We start from the raw sequence: 17,572 nt of genomic DNA, 5'->3' as shown, positions 1-17,572 counted from the left end.
TTTTTGAATGACTACCTCATCTCTGTTACTCACGAATACAATTATATTTCAGGCCCAGCAGTGAATTTCAAACACAGATTCAACCACAAAGACTAGGGAGGTTTTCCAATGCCTCGCAAAGAAGGTCACCTATTAGTAAAAAAAAATATATATATTTCTTTTTAAAGCAGACATTGAATTTTCCCTTTGAGCATGGTGATGCTCTTAATTACTTTGGATGGTGTATCAAATACAGGCCTCCTTCCTAACTTAGTTGCCGGAGAGGAAGGAAACCACTCAAGAATTTCACCATGAGGCCAATGGTAACTTTAAAACAGTTACAGAGATTAAAGGCTGTGTGATAAGAGGAAACTGCGGATGGGTGGATGGACACATCACTGAGTACCACTCTTCATATTTTCAAGCATGGTGGTGGCTGCATCATGTTATGGATATGCTTGTCAAGGACTAGAGTATTTTTTGGAGGGGATGTAAAGAAACTGAATAAAAATCCTAGAGTAAAACTTGATTCAGTCTGCTTTCCACTGGACACTGGGAGACAAGTTCACCTTTCAGCAGGACAATAACCTAAAACATAAAGCCAAATATATACTGGAGTTAGTCACCAAGACGGCATTGAATGTCCCTGAGTGGCCCTGTTACAGTTTAGACCTATAGCAACTTGAAAGTCTATGGCAAGACTGGCTGTCTTGCAATGATCAACAACCAACATGACAGAGCTTGAATTTTTTTAACTAAAAATAATGTGCAAATATTGTACAATCTAGGTATGCAAAGCTCTTAGACACATACCCAGAAAGACTCACAGTTATGTAAACGTATGTAAATGTGATATTTCTGTATTTCACTTTCGATACGTTTGCAAAAATAAACAAATAAATAATGGTTTCACTTTGTCACTATGAAGCAGTGTGTGTAGATGGGTATTTAAAAAAAATATATATATACATTTTGTATTCAGGCTGTAACACAACAAAGTGTGGAATACGTATGAATACTTTCTGGAGGCACTACATGTCAGAATACTACTAAAAGAGGGGAACTGACTAGCTATTTCAATTCCATTGATCACAATGTCCTACAAGAATCCCAAGAGTTGAGGTAAAAAATAAAGGTCAGAAACATTCCTATTTGTACACTATTCCACACTTTTAGGAATCCATCACTAGAAGTAAAAGGTGTTGTTGCCTTAATGTTGGATCCTGGCATTCTTTTCTCTTTAGTGCGCGTTCACAGTGGGTGATCAGTGTGTGTACTGCTACACCTGGCCAGGGCTGAAATAACCTGCTGTGACCATGCATGTGAGCTGAAGCCAGGTCACTTTGACTCTGAGACCACTAGCTGCTCCTGGGTCAGTGTGAGTTTAATGACCAGAGCTGGTCCCAGCCAATCTTTTTCACGTGTGAAAGGGAGAGAGAGAGGGAGGGAGGGAGGGAGGGAGGGGACAAAGAAAAGAGAAAGTGAGAATAGAAGAAGAAAAGAGAAAGTGAGGTAGAGTGAGGGAATGGGAGAAGTACGTGAATAGATAGAGAAAGCGACAGACGTACAAGCTCAGAGTCACAAGGTCACACAAAGTCACCAAGACTCACCTGGTTTCTTTCACTCTGTCCCTGTCTCTGCAGTGCGGGGGAGGAGGTGGATTGAGCTGGGTCAGGAGCAGCAGAAGGCCCATGTGATGAGACTACTAGATGCTCTGGAGGTCACTGACCGGGAGAAGAGGCTGAAGGTGGCCCGGGCCATCCTCTACCTGGCACAGGGTAATCATCATCACCGTCACTGCACACTACAAGATAATTTGCTTTGGGTGTAGCATATTTTGACATGCATCTAGGAGATGAATGGAATATTTAAATATTTCCCTTGTGATTTCTCTGACCAACATTTTTCTATGAAACAGAGGACATGTACAGTATTTATGCTTGAGTCCGTTGAGAGTGTTGTGTGGTGAGTGAGCATCTGTTGAAGGCTACGTGTGGCGTTCCCCAGGGGTGTTTGATGAGTGTGACACGGATGCGGACGTGATCCACTGGTCTCGCCACAACGTGTTCCTGCTGTATGACATGGGCATCTTCACCGCTCTCCTGGAGCTGCTGAGCATGGAGATAGAGTGAGTAGGACAACATTACTACAATCGCGCCGTGACGCTACCACAACATCACCACAACATTACTACAACATCACCACAACATTACTACAATCGCACTGTAACGCTACCACATCACCACAACATTACTACAACATCACCACAACATTACTACAATCGCACTGTAACGCTACCACAACATCACCACAACATCACCACAACATTACTACAACATCACCACAACATTACTACAATCGCACCGTGACGCTACCACAACAGCCACAATGTCTCGTAATGAATGTATTGTTACGTTTCTCAACAAGCGTTAGCACCACTGTGGTTAGCGCTTTACTCCTCCTTGATTAACTGGTCCTATGCAGCTGTTTTCTTTATCTCAATATCAAATCATTTACAGGGTGACAATTAAGTACCTTACTGTTATTGTTTTCAATTAAAATGGTCAAAAAGGAAACAAAAATAGTTTCTTAGCAAAGAAGCATTTCTCAAGCAAGAATTTTGCTAGGACTGTCTGGGAGTTGTCTGAGTGGGGAGGGGAAAACTGAAATCTAGCTGTTATTGGCAGAGAGGTTTGGAAATCTTTCTTATTGGTCTATTAACTTATTGGTCTATTGATGTCACCAGGCAGGCCTAAATTCCATCCCACCAAAACAAGCTGAAATTTCAGGCAGCCTTTTTAAACAACTCTTACACTAGTATTTTTTATTTTTCACAGTATTATTCCAACCTCATAGGTTGGAAATGTATATAAAACGCATGAAAATCACGTGTTTGACTGCAATGGGCCTTTAATGCTATAGGGATGGTACACAGTAGCATTCACTCTCATTAGTTGTTCGCTGGAGTTGGAGAAAGAGATACAGTAAGAGAATGACACGAGGAAAGAGATAACCTTTAACCTGTCTCCTCCCCTTCATCTACACTGATTTGAAGTGGATGTAACAAGTGACTTCAATAAGGGATCATAGCTTTCACCTGGATTCATCTGGTCAGTCTGTCATGGAAAGACCAGGTGTTCATAATGTTTTGTACACTCTGTACAATTTCAGGTGGGCTTTTCAAACAGCTCTTACACAGAAAGGGCATCACATAAGCATTACCCACTGTTCCTCTCTCCTCCGGAGTCAACTCCTCTGTGTCCTTCCTGCCTGAGGTTCCTCCTCTCCCTAATGACAAATCTACCGCTGCCTCAGTCCTTTAGGTCTCTACCACCCCCAGCCATTGACTAATCTGCCTAGTAGGAATGCTGTAGGTAGTTGCTGGTAGAGATGGTGCTGATTTGGTGTTTTATTGGGATCTCCATTAGCTGTTGCAAAAGCAGCAGCTACTCTTCCTGGGATCCACATGAAACATAATACAGAATGACATAATACAGAACATCAGTAGACAAGGACAGAACTACACGCATTTTTAACAAGGCACACGTAGGCTACATATCAATGCATACACACAAACTATCTAGGTCAAATAGGGGAGAGTTGTGCCGCGAGGTGTTGCTTTATCTGTTTTTTGAAACCAGGTTTGCTGTTTATTTGAGAAATATGAGATGGAAGGAAGTTCCATGCAATAAGGGCTCTGTATAATACTGTAAAAAAAATTGAATTTGTTCTGGATTTGGGGACTATGAAAAGACCCCTGGTGGCATGTCTGGTGGGGTAAGTGTGTGTCAGAGCTGTGTGTAAGTTGACTATGCAAACAATTTGGGATTTTCAACACATTTAATGTTTCTTATCAAAAGAAGTGATGCAGTCAGTCTCTCCTCAACTCTTAGCCAAGAGAGACTGGCATGCATAGTATTAATATTAGCCCTCTGATTACAATTAAAAGCAAAACGTGCTGCTCTGTTCTGGGCCAGCTGCAGTTTAACTAGGTCTTTCCTTGCGGCACTGGACTACACTACTGGACAATAATCAAGATTAGACAAAAATAGAGCCTGCAGAACTTGCTTTTTGGAGTGTGGTGTCAAAAAAGCATCTCTTTATTATGGCTATACCTCTCCCCATCTTTGCAACCATTGAATCTATATGTTTTGACCATGATAGTTTACAATCTAAGGTAACGCCAAGTAATTTAGTCTCCTCAACTTGTTCAACACCATTCACCACCACCCATCATTCAGTACCAGATTCAGCTGAGGTCTAGCACTTATTGAATGATTTGTACCAAATACAATGCTCTTAGTTTTAGAGATGTTCAGGACCAGTTTATTACTGGCAACCCATTCCAAAACAGACTGCAACTCTTTGTTAAGGGTTTCAGTGACTTCATTGCTGATGCATATATGGTTGAATCATCAGCATACATGGACACACATGCTTTGTTTAATGACAGTGGCAGTCATTGGTAAAAATAGAAAAGAGTAGAGGGCCTAGAGAGCTGCCCTGCGGTACACCACACTTCACATGTTTGACATTAGACGCTTCCATTAAAGAAAACCCTTTGAGTTCTATTAGATAGCTCTGAATCCACGATATGGCAGAGGTTGAAAAGCCACAGCAACTAAGTTTTTTCAACAACAGGTTATGGTTAATAATATCAAAGGCTGCACTGAAATCTATCAGCTCCCACAATCTTATTATTATCAATTTCTTTCAACCAATCAGCAGTAATTTGTGTGTACAGTGCAGTACATGTTGAGTGCCCTTCTCTATAAGCATGCTGAAAGTCTGTTGTTAACTTCTCTAGGATAGGTGGGACGGTAGCGTCCCACTTGGCCAAAATCCAGAAAAAATCTAGTGCGCCAAATTCAAATATATTACTGTAAAAATCACACATGAAAGACATCAAATTAAAGCTACACATGTTGTGAATCCAGCCAACATGTCTGATTTCAAAAAGGATTTACAGGGAAAGCACACCAAACAATTATGTTAGCTCAGTACATAGCCACAGAATAACACAGCCATTTTCCCAGCAAAATATAGTAGTAGCAAAAACAGAAAGAGATAAAATGAATCACTAACCTTTGAACATCTTCATCAGATGACACTCATATGACATCATGTTACACAATACATTTGTTTTGTTCGATAATGTGCATATTTATATCCACAAATCTCGGTTTACATTGGCGCCATGTTCAGAAATGCCTACAAAATATCTGGAGTAATTATAGAGTCCCACGTCAAATAACAGAAATACTAATCATAAACTTTGATGAAAGATACATGTTTTACATATAATTAAAGATACACTTGTTCTTAATGCAACCGCTGTGTCAGATTTAAAAAAAACTTTACGTAAAAAGCACACATGCAATAATCTGAGACGGCGCTCAGATTTAACATTTCTCAGCCATCTTGGAGTCAACAGAATTACGAAATTACATCATAAATATTCCCTTACCTTTGATTATCTTCATCAGAATGCAGTGCCAGGAATCCTGGTTCCACAATAAATCATTGTTTTGTTCGATAATGTCCATTACTTATGTCCAATTAGCTAATTTTGCTAGCATGTGTAGTACACATGTCCAAATGCTCGCACAGATGCAGGCAAACGTCGGACGAAAACTTCAAAAAGTTATATTACAAGTCGAATAAACTGGTCAAACTTAGTAGAGAATCAATCTTCAGGATGTTGTTGTCATATATATCCAATAACGTTCCAACCGGAGCATTCTTTTCAGTCTCTATAAGTAATGGAACGCATGACGATATCATGAGGAAATTGCGTGACCAAGAACTGGGCGATGACTTCAACATTGACCACTCTCAGAATTCTCACTTCATGTTTGGATTTTTTCTCAGGTTTTTGCCTGCCATATGAGTTCTGTTATACTCACAGACATCATTCAAACAGTTTTTGAAACTTCCGAGTGTTTTCTATCCAATAGTAATAATAATATGCATATATTAGCATCTGGGACAGAGTATGAGGCAGTTCACTATGGGCACGTAATTCACCCAAAAGTGAAAATGCTGCCCCCCCTATATCAAAGAATTTAATTTGTTTACAGAGAAATAGCATTGTATTTGGTCAAACACTATTTTTTCCCAACAGTTTTCTAAGAGCTGGCAGCAAGCTTATAGGTCTGCTGTTAGAACCAGTAAAGGCTGCTTTACTATTCTTGGGTAGCGGAATTAATTTGGCTTCCTTCCAGACCTGAGGACAAAGACTTTCATCTAGGTTCAGATAAAAAATATGACAGATAGGAGTTGCTATAGAGTCAGCTACCATCCTCAGTAGCTTTCCATCTAAGTTGTCAATGCCAGGAGGTTTGTCATTATTGATCATCAACAATAATTTTTCCACCTCTCCCACATTAACATTAACAAACTTTCACTGGTTTTCTTTCATTATTAGTTTTTTTATGCATTATTATAATTGCTCAATGTTCGTCGTGCGCATTTCCTGCCTAATTTTGCCCACATTGCCAATAAAATCATTATTTAAATAATTAGCAACATCAAATGGTTTTGTGATGAGTAAGCCATCTGTTTCGATGAAAGATGGAGTTGAATTTGTCTTTCTGCCCATAATTTAATTTAAAGTACTACAAAGTTTTTATATCATTGATCTTGGCTTCATAATAAAGTTTGTTCTTCTTTTTGTTGAGTTTAGTCACATAATTTCTCAATTTGCAGTAAGTAAGCCAGTCAGATGTACAGCCAGACTTATTAGCCACTCCTTTTGCCCTCTTTCAACTTTCAACCATACAGTTTTTCAATTCCTCATCAATCCACGGAGCCTTAACAGTTCTAACAGTCAGTTTCTTAACAGGTGCATGTTTATCAATAATTGGAAGAAGCAATTTCATAAATTAATCAAGTGCAGCGTCTGGAGGCTCCTCATTAATCACATCAGACCAACAAATATGTTAAACATCATCACAGTCACAGTCACTTATACACTATTTTAGGCCCAGCTGTTGGAACTTTGGCTTTACTGGATATAGCCACTATGTTGTGATCACTACATCTAATGGATACGGATACAGCTTTAGATCAAAGTTCTACAGCATTAGTAAAAATGTGATCGATACATGTGGATGAGCTTGTTCCTGTAGTGTTTGTAAACACCCTGGTAGGTTGATTAATAACCTGAACCAGATTACAGGCACTGGTTACAGTAAGAAGCTTCCTCTTGAGCGGACAGCTTGATGAAAAACAGTCAATATTCAGGTCCCCAAGAAAGTAGACCTCTGTTTACATCACATCAAGCATTTCACATATATTATTTAGAGACTGACTTTTAGCACTTGGTGGCCTATAGCAACACCCCAAAAGAAAATGCTTTAGATGTGCCAAGTGAACCTGCAACCACAACACTTCAATATCACTTGACATAAGATATCCTCTAAGCATTACAGGGATATGGCTCTGAATATATACAGCAACTCCTCCCCCATAAGCATTTCTGTCTCTTCTATAAATGTTATATCCTTGTATTGCTACTGATGTATCATCCAATGAATTATCTAAGTCAGTCTCAGAAATGGCTAATATATGTGTCACGAGAATTTTCAATCCCAATGATGATAACTAAACAATCATTTAATCTTTGACCAATTCCCCGAGGTTTGTAAGACCCTGGGTTTAATAATAATTAGGCAAAGTCTCAGATTCTGCAAAAGGTAAATTCTTTATTCAGAGAGTACTCTGAAGTCAAAAATGCAAACAGTCATTTTATAACTCCCACCTATTCACTCACACACACACACACACACACACACACAGTTTATCACTTTTCTACCGGCCTGGCAGTTTCTAGCCGTTCCTCTCCTCGCTAGATTAGAGGGGCCTTGGAAGGACCCTCTTTCCTGCTGTCAGTTTTCAGAGTTACACCCAGGTCATGTGTAGTTCAATTATCCTTTGTTTTCTCAACCATACATTTCTCACACTTAACTTGTCTCACACACACATTATTGAAATATAGTCTTATAATTCTAATACATTTCACACCATTAAATACGTTTCAGGGTGAAATTCTTTAGTCATTACTTTAAACATATACATTCCTTTATGAATGTTATCTGATGTTAGCAAGTTATTGATTTCATGAACCTTATTTCTAAGGCTACATATATTCATATGGGCTATTTTCAGCCCTTTCCTGGGTAGCTTATCAGAGATAGACATAATATTGAAAAGCGCAGACAAAGCAAGAGAAAAAATATATACTTTCAGCAGTGCATTAATCAATTGGTGTGTGTGTGCTGCGGGGTTGAGGCTATGAACCCATAGGCTTGGCTCTCTCATCCCTTCCAGGATTATAATAGCTGATCGGTTAGGTGGAATATTGGTTTGAGGCTAAGATTTGATTGGGGAGCAGGTTGCGTGCGTGCGCAGGGCATCTCCTCTGAGAAGTGGAAAGCAGCCACAGAACTGAACATCTATTTTTTAATATTATACTGGTGGGAGTGACTAGGGGTGGTGGGAGATGGTACAGGCCATGGTCTATGTGTGTGTGGAGAGGAGACGGACAGCTCGATCATTGTACAGAAATGGCTTCCTGTTCTGCTTCTTCTGTTGGGTATTTCTGTCCGTCCCCCTGGCTCCTCTTTAATGAAAGAGTCACCGCCAAGCCAGGCTAATCCCTGCAAAGTGTTGCTGAGGGACCCTGGATAGTGTGGAATTAAACCCACACGGGCACAAACAGTTGAAGTCGGAAGTTTACATACACTTAGGTTGGAGTCATTAAAACTCGTTTTTCAACCACTCCACAAATGTATGGTTAACTAACTAAAGGTTTGGAAGGTCGGTTAGGACATCTACTTTGTGCATGACACAAGTCATTTTTCCAACAACTGTTTACAGACAGATTATTTAACTTATTCACATCACAATTCCAGTGGGCCAGAAGTTTACATACACTAAGTTGACTGTGCCTTTAAACAGCTTGGAAAATTCTGATGGGCTAATTGACATCATTTGAGTCAATTGGAGGTGTACCTGTGGATGTATTTCAAGGCCTACCTTCAAGCTCAGTGCCTCTTTGCTTGACGTCATGGGAAAATCAAAAGAATTCAGCCAAGATCTCAGAAAATAAATTGTAGACCTCCACAAGTCTAGTTCATCCTTGAGAGCAATTTCCAAATGCCTGAAGGTACCACGTTCATCTGTACAAACAATAGTACGCAAGTATAAACACCATGGGACCACGCAGCCATCATACCGCTCAGGAAGGAGACGCGTTCTGTCTCCTAGAGATGAACGTACTTTGGTGCGAAAAGTGCAAATTATTCCCAGAACAACAGCAAAGGACCTTGTGAAGATGCTGGAGGAAACCGGTACAAAAGTATCTATATCCACTGTAAAACGAGTCCTATATCGACATAACCTGAAAGGCGCTCAGCAAGGAAGAAGACACTGCTCCAAAACCGCCATTAAAAAAGCCAGACTACGGTTTGCAACTGCACATGGGGACAAAGATCGTACTTTTGGAGAAATGTCCTCTGGTCTGATGAGACAAAAATAGAACTGTTTGGCCATAATGACCATCGTTATGTTTGGAGGAAAAAGGGGCAGGCTTGCAAGCTGAAGAACACCATCCCAACCGTGAAGCACGGGGGTAGCAGCATCATGTTGTGGGGGTGCTTTGCTGCAGGAGGGACTGGTGCACTTCACAACATAGATGGCATCATGAGGATGGATAATTATGTGGATATAATGAAGCAACATCTCAAGACATCATTCAGGAAGTTTAAGCTTGGTCGCAAATGGGTCTTCCAAATGGACAAGCATACTTCCAAAGTTGTGGCAAAATGGCTTAAGGTTAACAAAGTCAAGGTATTGGAGTGGCCGTCACAAAGCCCTGACCTCAATCCTATGGAACATTTGTGGGCAGAACTGAAAAAGCGTGTGCGAGCAAGAAGGCCTACAAACCTGACTCCGTTACACCAGCTCTGTCAGGAGGAATGGGCCAAAATTCATCCAACTTATTGTGGGAAGCTTGTGGAAGGCTACCCAAAACGTTTGAACCAAGTTAAACAATTTATAGGCAATGCTACCAAATATTAATTGAGTGTATGTAAACCTCTGACCCACTGGGAATATGATGAAAGAAATAACAGCTGAAATAAATCATTCTCTCTGCTATTATTCTGACATTTCACATTCTTAAAATGAAGTGGTGTTCCTAACTGACCTAAGACAGGGAATGTTTACTAGGATTAAATGTCAGGAATTGTGAAAAACTGAGTTTAAATGTATTTGGCTAAGGTGTATGTTAACTTCCGACTTCAACTGTACATGCACACGCACATTCACAGACAGGCAGAGAGACGCACACACACACACACACCAACACACACATTCACCAGAAATGTTAATTCATGAATACACCATTCTCTCTTTCTTTTCCTTTCTACCTCCCACTTCCATCATTCTTCGCCTCGACGTAGGATATGAGGCACCTGCTGACTCTTAGTGAGGGGGATAAGAGCAGAGAGAACAGGGTGAGAGCAGAGAGGAAGAGACAGATCACCGACCTCTGATTCACACTTCAAACAGCTCATTAGCGAGGCGGCAAAGCCTTCAAGGCTTTTGTTTCCTTCCTTTAGTCTTTGTGCTCCTCTGTCTGCTCCTGCCGCCTCTAGTCTTGGTCTCTTATCAACCTCTGATTCTACGGCTTAGCCTTAGCAGGCAAGCAGCCGCCTCCTAATATTTCGTAGCACCTGTTTATCCTGCCTTCATTCTCAGCTGTTATAATGCTGTGTTTTCACTTCAAATTAAATAGAATTAGTCACATGCATCGTAAACAACAGGTATGGACTAACAGTTGATTGCTTACTTACAGGCCCTTCCAAACAACGCAGAGAGAATTTTTTGGGGGGGGAAATAATCGAAAAGTAAAACACATAATAATAAAAGTAATGGGCAACGATAACGTGGCTATATACAAGGGGTGCCAGTACCAAGTCGATGTGCAGGGGTACGAGGTAATTGAGGTAGATGTGTACATATAACTAGGAATAAAGTGACAGACAGTAGCAGCAGCGTATGTGGTGAGTCAGAAAAAGGTATGCAAAAAGGGTCAATGCAGATAGTTAACCAAATAGCTACCTGGACTATTTAGCCGTGTTATGGCTTGGGGGCAGAAGCTGTTCAAGGGCCTGTTGCTTCCAGACTTGGTGCATATGGACCCCTTGCCATGTGGTAGCAGAGAGAACAGTATATGACTTGGGTGGCTGGAGTCTTTGCCAATCTTTAGGGCCTTCCTCTGACACCGCCTGGTATAGAGGTCCTGGATGGCAGGGAGCTTGCCCGTGATATACTGGGCCGTACGCACTACTCTCTGTAGCGCCTTGCGGTCGGATGCCAAGCAGTTGCCATACCAAGTGGTGACGCAGCCAGTCAAGATGCTCTCAGTGGTGAAGCTATATAACTTTTTCAGGATCTGAGGGCCCATGCCAAATCTTTTAAGCCTCCTGAGAGGGAAGAGGTGTTATCGTGCCCTCTTCACGACTGTGTTGGTGTGTTTAGACCGTGATAGATCCTTAGTGATGTGGACACTGAGGAACTTGAAGCTCTTGATCTGCTCTACTACAGCCCTGTCGATGTGAATGGGGGCGTACTCGGTCCTCCATTTCCTGCAGTCCCCGATCAGCTCCTTTGTCTTGCTGATGTTGAGGGAGAGATTGTTGTCCTGACATCACACTGCCAGGTCTCTGACCTCCCCCCATAGGCTGTCTCATCGTCGTTGGTGATGTCATTGGCAAACTTAATGATGTTAGCATTTTGAGCGGCCACACAGTCGTGGGTGAACGGAGTACAGGAGGGGACTAAGCATGCACCCCTGAGGGGCCCCTGTTTTGAGGGTCAGCTGTTGCCTACCCTCACCACCTGGAAGCATCCCATCAGGAAGTCCAGGATCCAGTTGCAGAGGGAGGTGTTTAGTTCCATTGTCCTTAGCGTAGTGATGATAGGTGCCATGTGGCTAAGTTGGTAAAGCATGGCGCTTGCAACACCAGGGTTGTGGGTTTGAATCCCATGGTGAACCAGTACGAAAAATATGAAAACGTATGCACTCACTACTGGTCGCTGTGGATAAGAGCGTCTGCTAAATTACTGAAATGTAAAAAAATGATGAGCTTGGAGGGCACTATGGTGTTGAACACTGAGATGTAGTCAATGAACCGCATTCTCACGTAGGTGTTCCTTTTGTCCTAGTGGGAAAGGGCAGTGTGGAGTGCAATAGAGATTGCAGGGTGTCTGGGATGATGGTGTTGATGTGAGCCATGACCAGCCTTTCAAAGCATTTCTCGGCTGCAGAGTGCTACAAAGCGGTAGTCATTTAGACAGGTTACCTTGGCGTTCTTGGGCACTGGAACTATAGTGGTCTGCTTAAAGCATGTATGTATTACAGACTGGGTCAGGAAGAAGTTTAAAATGTTAGTGAAGACACTTGCCAGCTGGTCAGCGCATGCTGACACTTGCCAGCTGGTCAGCGCAATCTGTCTGGCCCTGTGGCCTTGTGAATGTTAACCTGTTTGGGGCGGCAGGGTAGCCTAGTGGTTAGAGCGTTGGACTAGTAACCGAAAGGTTGCAAGTTCAAATCCCCGAGCTGACAAGGTACAAATCTGTCGTTCTACCCCTGAACAGGCAGTTAACCCAATAGGCCATCATTGAAAATAAGAATTTGTTCTTAACTGACTTGCCTAGTTAAATAAAGGTTTAAAAAATAAGGTCTTACTCACATCAGCTATGGAGAGAGTCGTCAGGAACAGCTGGTGCTCTCACATATGTTTCAGTGTTGCTTCAAGGTGAGCATATAAGGCATTTAGCTTGTCTGGTAGTCTCGCGTCACTGGGCAGCTCGTGGCTGGGTTTCCCTTTCTAATCTGTGATAGTTTGCAAGCACTGCCACATCCGACGAGCGTCAGAGCCGGTGTAATAGGATTCGTCTTAGTCCTGTATTGACACTTTGCCTGTTTGAATGTTCGTTGGAGGCCGTAGCGAGATTTCTTATAACCGTCTGGGTTAGTGTCCCGCTCCTTGAAAGTGTCAGCTCTAGCCTTTGGCTCAGTGCGGATGTTGCCTGTAAACCATGGCTTGTGGTTGGGATATGTACGTACCGTCACTGTGGGGACGACGTCGTCAATGCACTTATTAATGAAGCCGGTGGCTGATGTGATGAACTCTGAAAATGCCATCGGATGAGTCCCAGAACAAATTCCAGTCTGTGCTAGTGAAACAGTTCTGTAGCTTAGCATTTGCTTCATCGGACCACTTCCGTCACTGGTACTTCCTGTTTTGAGTTTTTGCTTGTAAGCAGGAATCAGGAGGATAGAGTTATAGTCAGATTTGCTAAATGGAGGGTGAGGGAGAGCTTTGTATTCGTCTCTGTGTGTGGAGTAAAGATGATCTAGTTTTTTTTCTCCTCTAGTTGCACAGTTGACATGCTTGTAGAAATGGATTTTGGTTTTCCTGCGTTAAGATCACCAGCCACTAGGAGCGCCGCCTCTGGAGGAGCGTTTACTTGTTGACTTATGGATCTATACAGCTCATTGAGTGCGGTTTTAGTGCCAGCTTTGGTTTGTGGTGGTAAATAGACATCGACGAAAAATACAGGTGGAAACTCTTTTGGTAAATAGTATGGTCTACAGATTATCACGAGGTATTCTAATTCAGATGAGCAGAACCTCGAGACCTCCTTTAATATTAGATGTTGTTAACAAAGAGACACACGTCACCTCACTTGCGCTTACCCGATGTTGCCATTCTGTCCTGCTGATGCATAGAAAAGGCACATGGATTGAATCACTTTATCAAAGGGAAAACATTGGAACCGTTTCAAGTTTTTATCACAGTATAAACATGCACATATTAACATGCACATATTATCTTTTAGATCATCTTAGGAACTCATGGCAGGTTGAATTACAGGTGCAGATATCAGAGGAGAGCTGGGGGAACATATGGAGAACACTATATTAAGGCACTGCATGTAACCCGAACAAGGGTTACATGTAGTTCCAATTCAAAGTACTACATCGTTTTTTTAATGAGCCCTGATGAACTTAATAAAATGAAAATAAGGAATAGCAGCCACGTGTTGCAGGCAGTGTGGACAAATAGGTACTTTATGACATATTTTGGCAATGTCTGAAAATCCAGTCTTTTTGGTCTGAAATTCTCCATGTTGTTCAGGACATCACAGGTATTATTATTCAACCAGACCCATGTCATCTCCTTCTAGGTATTGTTCCTGTGGATACACTCTAATCCTCTCCACTTAAATTGATAGATCATCCCTTTTAGCAGCAGCAGAGAAATGTGTAACAAAATGCTGGAAAAATGTACATGCACCTTCAAAAGATATGTGGTTAGTCTATGTGGGGAACTTGCTGACATGGAGAGAATTACATCAGTCTTGCTACATTGACAGCGTAGGTATAAAGGCGTCTGATCAAAGTTCCTGACATATTGTACGGGTCTTATTCTGTCATTTATGGGCTTTTTGTTTGTTTCTGTTGTTTTTGTGTTGCTTAATCCAAATTGTATACTTATTCAGACTCATGAAATATTTGCTCTATACAGCCAAAATGTACCCTTAACATGTGAATGTAACTACGCTCCTTAGTAAAGGCAGCAAAGATACGTTGTGTATGTATGGTACATTTTCTTTATGTGGTCTTGAATAAAAATGAATGTAGAAAAAGAAAAGACACCTAGATTTATGTCATCCTTGTTCAGCCAAGTTTCCGAGAAACATATTACAATTCTTCGCGTCCCGTTGTTCTCCAGCGATTGTACATTCGCCAATAGAATCAAATCAAAGTTTATTTGTCACGTGCGCCGAATACAACAGACCTTACAGTGAAATGCTTACTTACAGGCTCTAACCAATAGTGCAAAAAAGGTATGAGGTGAACAGAGGATAGAGCCGGTTTATCAGGGCGTCGGCACATCGGCCTCTTTATCGCAGTCTCTTTCTCTTCCGAGTGTCGGGGATAAGGGCCTGGTCTGGGGTGAGCAGTATGTCATGAGCCGCCGACTCGTTGAAGTAGGAATCTTCATCCAAATCGAGGTTACTGATCGCTGTTCTGATGTCCGGAATCTCTTTTCGGTCATAGGAAACAATTGCGGAAAACATTTAAGTTCAAAAACAAATAAGATCAGTGTATAAAACGTCCGCTATACGTTCTATCGACATTCCAGTCTTTGTCACTGCAGTTATAGGAAATGAGAACTTCCTGACCCCATGACCTGACCAGGTCCTAGACATAAGTGATATCTCTAGTCTGTTGTGTTACACTGTGGTGTGGTAGGATTTGTACTGTGTGTATGCTAAACTGCTTCTGTGTTCTCCTCTGCAGTAACAACCAAGCCTGCAGCAGCGCAGTGAGGAAACCTGCCATCTCTCTGGCGGACAGCACAGAACTCAGGTGAGCATCCTTCTACCGCACTGATTTTTACAGCAGTCCCCCAATCAGCCAAGCCAAGGTCTTCAACCCCACTACTTCAGCAACCACTTGACACGTCAACCCCCCCCCCCCAGCCCAGTCCCAAGTACCAGTTCAGCCCAGACTCTAAAGTACCAGTGTCAATCCCTCACTGACGTCCATAGACTGATAATTACCCGTTCCTCCCATCCCATCTCTACCACTCTGTCTAGGCAGTTCTATATGTGCCTCCCCCAGGAATGATCTGCTATGACAGCAGATCTGTCCTCATATCAATCAATCAATCAAATGTATTTATAAAGCCTTTTTTACATCAGTAGATGTCACAAAGTGCTATACAGAAACCCAGCCTAAAACCCCAAACAGCAAGCAATGCAGAAGTAGAAGCACGGTGGCTAGGAAACCCCCCTAGAAAGGCAGGAACCTAGGAAGAAACCTAGAGAGGAACCAGGCTCTGAGGGGTGGCCAGTCCTCTTCTGGCTGTGCCTGGTGGAGATTATAAGAGTGCATGGCCATTTTAAGGCCAGATTGCTCTTCAAGATGTTCAAACATTCATAGATTACCAGCAGGGTATAACAATAATCAGTGGTTGTAGAGGATTCAACAGGTCAGTACCTCAAGAGTGTCAGTTAACTTTTCATGGCAGAGCATTCAGAGGTCAAGACAGCAGGTGCGGTAGATAGAAAGAGAGTCAAAAACAGCAGGTCTGGGACAAGGTAGCACATCCGGTGAACAGGTCAGGGTTCCCTAGCCACAGGCAGAACAGTTGAAACTGGAGCAGCAGCACGAGCAGGTGGACTGGGGACAGCCAGGAGTCAAGAAGCCAGGTTGTCCTGAGGCAAGATCCTAGGGCTCAGGTCCTCCGGGAGAGGAGGGAGAGAGAGAATTAGAGGGAGCATACTTAAATACTTAAGGTCTTCGAAAGCCAAGTCAACAAACAGATAACCGACCATCTCGAATCCCACCATACCTTCTCCGCTATGCAATCTGGTTTCAGAGCTGGTCATGGGTGCACCTCAGCCACGCTCAAGGTCATAAACGATATCTTAACCGCTATCGATAGGAAACAGTACTGTGCAGCCATATTCATTGACCTGGCCAAGGCTTTTGACTCTGTCAATCACCACATCCTCATCGGCAGACTCGACAGCCTTGGTTTCTCTAATGATTGCCTCGCCTGGTTCACCAACTACTTCTCTGATCGAGTTCAGTGTGTCAAATCGGAGGGTCTGTTGTCCGGACCTCTGGCAGTCTCTATGGGGGTGCCACAGGGTTCAATTCTTGGACCGACTCTCTTCTCTGTATACATCAATGATGTCGCTCTTGCTGCTGGTGAGTCTCTGATCCACCTCTACGCAGACGACACTATTCTGTATACTTCTGGCCCTTCTTTTGACACTGTGTTAACAACCCTCCAGGCGAGCTTCAATGCCATACAACTCTCCTTCCGTGGCCTCCAATTGCTCTTAAATACAAGTAAAACTAAATGCATGCTCTTCAACCGATCGCTGCCTGCACCTGCCCGCCTGTCCAACATCACTACTCTGGACGGCTCTGACTTAGAATATGTGGACAACTACAAATACCTAGGTGTCTGGTTAGACTGTAAACTCTCCTTCCAGACTCACATCAAGCATCTCCAATCCAAAGTTAAATCTAGAATCGGCTTCCTATTCCGCAACAAAGCATCCTTCACTCATGCTGCCAAACATACCCTTGTAAAACTGACCATCCTACCAATCCTCGACTTCGGTGATGTCATTTACAAAATAGCCTCTAAAACCCTACTCAATAAATTGGATGCAGTCTATCACAGTGCCATCCGTTTTGTCACCAAAGCCCCATATACTACCCACCACTGCGACCTGTACGCTCTCGTTGGCTGGCCCTCGCTTCACACTCGTCGCCAAACCCACTGGCTCCAGGTCATCTACAAGACCCTGCTAGGTAAAGTCCCCCCTTATCTCAGCTCGCTGGTCACCATTGCAACGCCCACCCGTAGCACGCGCTCCAGCAGGTATATCTCTCTGGTCACCCCCAAAACCAATTCTTCCTTTGGCCGCCTCTCCTTCCAGTTCTCTGCTGCCAATGACTGGAACGAACTACAAAAATCTCTGAAACTGG

General features: G+C 42.6%; 1 protein-coding gene across 3 annotated transcripts in view; it reads left to right on the top strand.

Annotated features, from left to right (window-relative positions):
* Window positions 1-17,572, top strand: part of LOC129865341 (striatin-interacting protein 1 homolog) — a 41,984-nt gene that overhangs the window by 10,398 nt on the left and 14,014 nt on the right. For all 3 annotated transcript variants that reach the window (XM_055938048.1, XM_055938047.1, XM_055938049.1), the window contains exons 4-6: window positions 1,623-1,757; window positions 1,987-2,107; window positions 15,362-15,430. In XM_055938048.1, the coding sequence (XP_055794023.1) occupies window positions 1,623-1,757; window positions 1,987-2,107; window positions 15,362-15,430 (325 nt within the window). The remainder of the gene's footprint in view (window positions 1-1,622; window positions 1,758-1,986; window positions 2,108-15,361; window positions 15,431-17,572) is intronic.

Source organism: Salvelinus fontinalis, chromosome 11 (genome assembly GCF_029448725.1).
Source record: "Salvelinus fontinalis isolate EN_2023a chromosome 11, ASM2944872v1, whole genome shotgun sequence".
In the NCBI taxonomy this organism is placed as follows: domain Eukaryota; kingdom Metazoa; phylum Chordata; class Actinopteri; order Salmoniformes; family Salmonidae; genus Salvelinus; species Salvelinus fontinalis.
The sequence above is the reverse complement of the archived record's forward strand: the minus strand, read 5'-3'. Positions and strand labels throughout refer to the sequence as shown.